General features: G+C 47.2%; 1 protein-coding gene across 1 annotated transcript in view; it reads left to right on the top strand.

The window, feature by feature from the left end:
• The first annotated feature begins 1,640 nt into the window (after positions 1-1,640).
• The window catches only part of ZC3HC1 (zinc finger, C3HC-type containing 1), a 36,136-nt gene continuing 35,618 nt past the window's right edge, over positions 1,641-2,158 (top strand). Inside the window, exon 1 of the mRNA XM_006887194.1 lies at positions 1,641-1,786. Within this exon, the coding sequence (XP_006887256.1) occupies positions 1,641-1,786 (146 nt within the window). The remainder of the gene's footprint in view (positions 1,787-2,158) is intronic.

The raw sequence follows: 2,158 nt of genomic DNA, 5'->3' as shown, positions 1-2,158 counted from the left end.
AAATATAATTATAGAAAAAAAAAAGAAGAAGGATTGATGCCTTTGAGTTATGGTGCTGGAGAAGAGTATTGTACATAACACTGTGGACTGCTAGGAGAACAAACAAGCCTGTCCTAGAGAGGGTGAAACCAGGTTGCTCCCTGGAGGCAAGGATTTTGAAGCTTCATCTCACATACTTTAGGCAAGTGGCCAGGAGAGACCAGTCCTTGTAGAACAACATCATGCTTGGATGGGTAAAGGGACAGCGCAGGAGAGGAAAACCTAGGATGAGATGGACTGACTCAGTGACTGGAGAAATGGGATTAGGTCTGAAGGAGAGGATGAGATTTGCTCAGGATAGGGCAGGTTCCAGAGCTAATGTACATAGGTTCCTTGTGAGTCACAGGTGACTCCATGGCACATAACAACAATCCATGGACTGCAAAAAGGAAAGAACAGATATGTCTTGGAGCAAGTGCAAACAGAGTGCTTCTTGGAAGCAAGCTTTCGTTTGTCCCAGCTGCAAGTGGAGAGACATGGGTTTAGAAATCCACTGCTCAAAACAACTATGAGAGATATCATCTCACCCCAGTAAGAATAGCAAAATTTAACAGAACAGCAAGCAACAAATGCTGGTGAGGTTGTGGAGAGACTGGAACCGTTATTCACTGTTGGTGGAAGTGTAAAATGGCGCAACCACTGTGGAAAGCAGTGTGGTGCTTTCTCAAAAAGTTGCGAATAGAGATATCATTTGACCCAGCAATACCTCTACTGGGAATATACCCCAAAGAGACCATAACTGCCACCCAAGCAGGTATATACACATCCATGTTTATCGCTGCTTTGTTCACAATAGCAAGGAGTTGGAAACCACCTCAGTGCCCATCAACAAACGAATGGATAGAGAAGCTGTGGTATATTCACACAATGGAATACTACGCTGCATTGAAAAACAAGGAATTCATGCAATATTATTCAAAATGGGTGACCCTGAAGGACATTATACTGAGTGAGGTATCTCAGTCAAAAAGGGCAAATACTGCATGGTGCCACTGTTGCAAAACAGGACTGACATGGGTTGGGGGTGGGAGGAGACTGAGAAAGATGGGATAAATAATGTATACTGCATTGAAACAGATGAGAGAGAAAACTGTTTAAAAAGGATACGTGATTAGATATTTTTGTCCAGAGCGAAGGCTGCATAGTTGAGTGGACCTGGGGGGGAGGGATTGTAAAACAAAGACTTTTTCTTTCACTTTTTTAAAATTTTTAAAAATTTTTTTTGCTGAAGACTATATTTTAAATTTTTTAATTTTTTGTGCATGTACCGTCAAATTGCATCTGACTGGTACAGGAAGAATTTTTCTTTTACTTTTAATAGAGGGGAGTGTACTGGGGGGGGAAATAGGAGAAAAGTAGAACAATGAATAAATGGAAATCCAAAGTCTCTGTAAATTTTTATTGAAATTAATAATAAAAGAAAAAAGATCTCCCCCGCGGCCCAAGCCCTCTTGAAGCGCCTCGGATGGGACGCTGTCCGAGTGGGTGGGTCAGTCCGGCTGCTCAGCTCTGCAAACGCGCCGGGGGGCGGATCTCAACCGCCGGAGCGGAAGCGCCGTGGCGCTCACTCCCGCGGGGAAGACTCTCGGCGACGGACCAAGATGGCGGCGCCCGCCGACTCTCCCTCGCTTGTGGCCGGGCTTGAAAAGACTTGGGGGACAGTCGTTCGCTCCCCAGAAGGGACCCCGCAGAAAGTTCGACAGCTGATAGACGAAGGGATTGCAGCGGAAGGAGGCGGCGCCGACGCGTGAGCTCGCCGGTTACTCGCGGGCCTGTCGGAGGTGGAGGCATCGGGAACGCAGGCCTGCCTCGGCCCCCTTGGTCCGCGCCGCGGGCCGGGGATGGCGTCTTCGCGGCTTCCGAGCGAGGCCGGGGTTTACTAAGCTTAGTTACACGCTTCTCCACACGGGAGATGTCTCCGATTTCGCATCCCGGGTGGAATTTTGCCGTAGACAGTTATACGGGGGAGAGGAAGAAACAAATCGCCAGCTGAATGAATGTGCTCACCGAACTGCTCCTGTGTGGGGTTCTTTACTGTTCGTGTGCCAAGGATCCCATTCTCAGAATACTGTTTTTAAAGGTGTAAAGGAAGATAGTTAACTTGAAATGCAGTTAGAAA

The sequence above is a fragment of the Elephantulus edwardii genome, unplaced genomic scaffold (genome assembly GCF_000299155.1).
Source record: "Elephantulus edwardii isolate Elephantulus edwardi_28Jun2011 unplaced genomic scaffold, EleEdw1.0 scaffold00055, whole genome shotgun sequence".
NCBI classification, from domain to species: domain Eukaryota; kingdom Metazoa; phylum Chordata; class Mammalia; order Macroscelidea; family Macroscelididae; genus Elephantulus; species Elephantulus edwardii.
The sequence above is the reverse complement of the archived record's forward strand: the minus strand, read 5'-3'. Positions and strand labels throughout refer to the sequence as shown.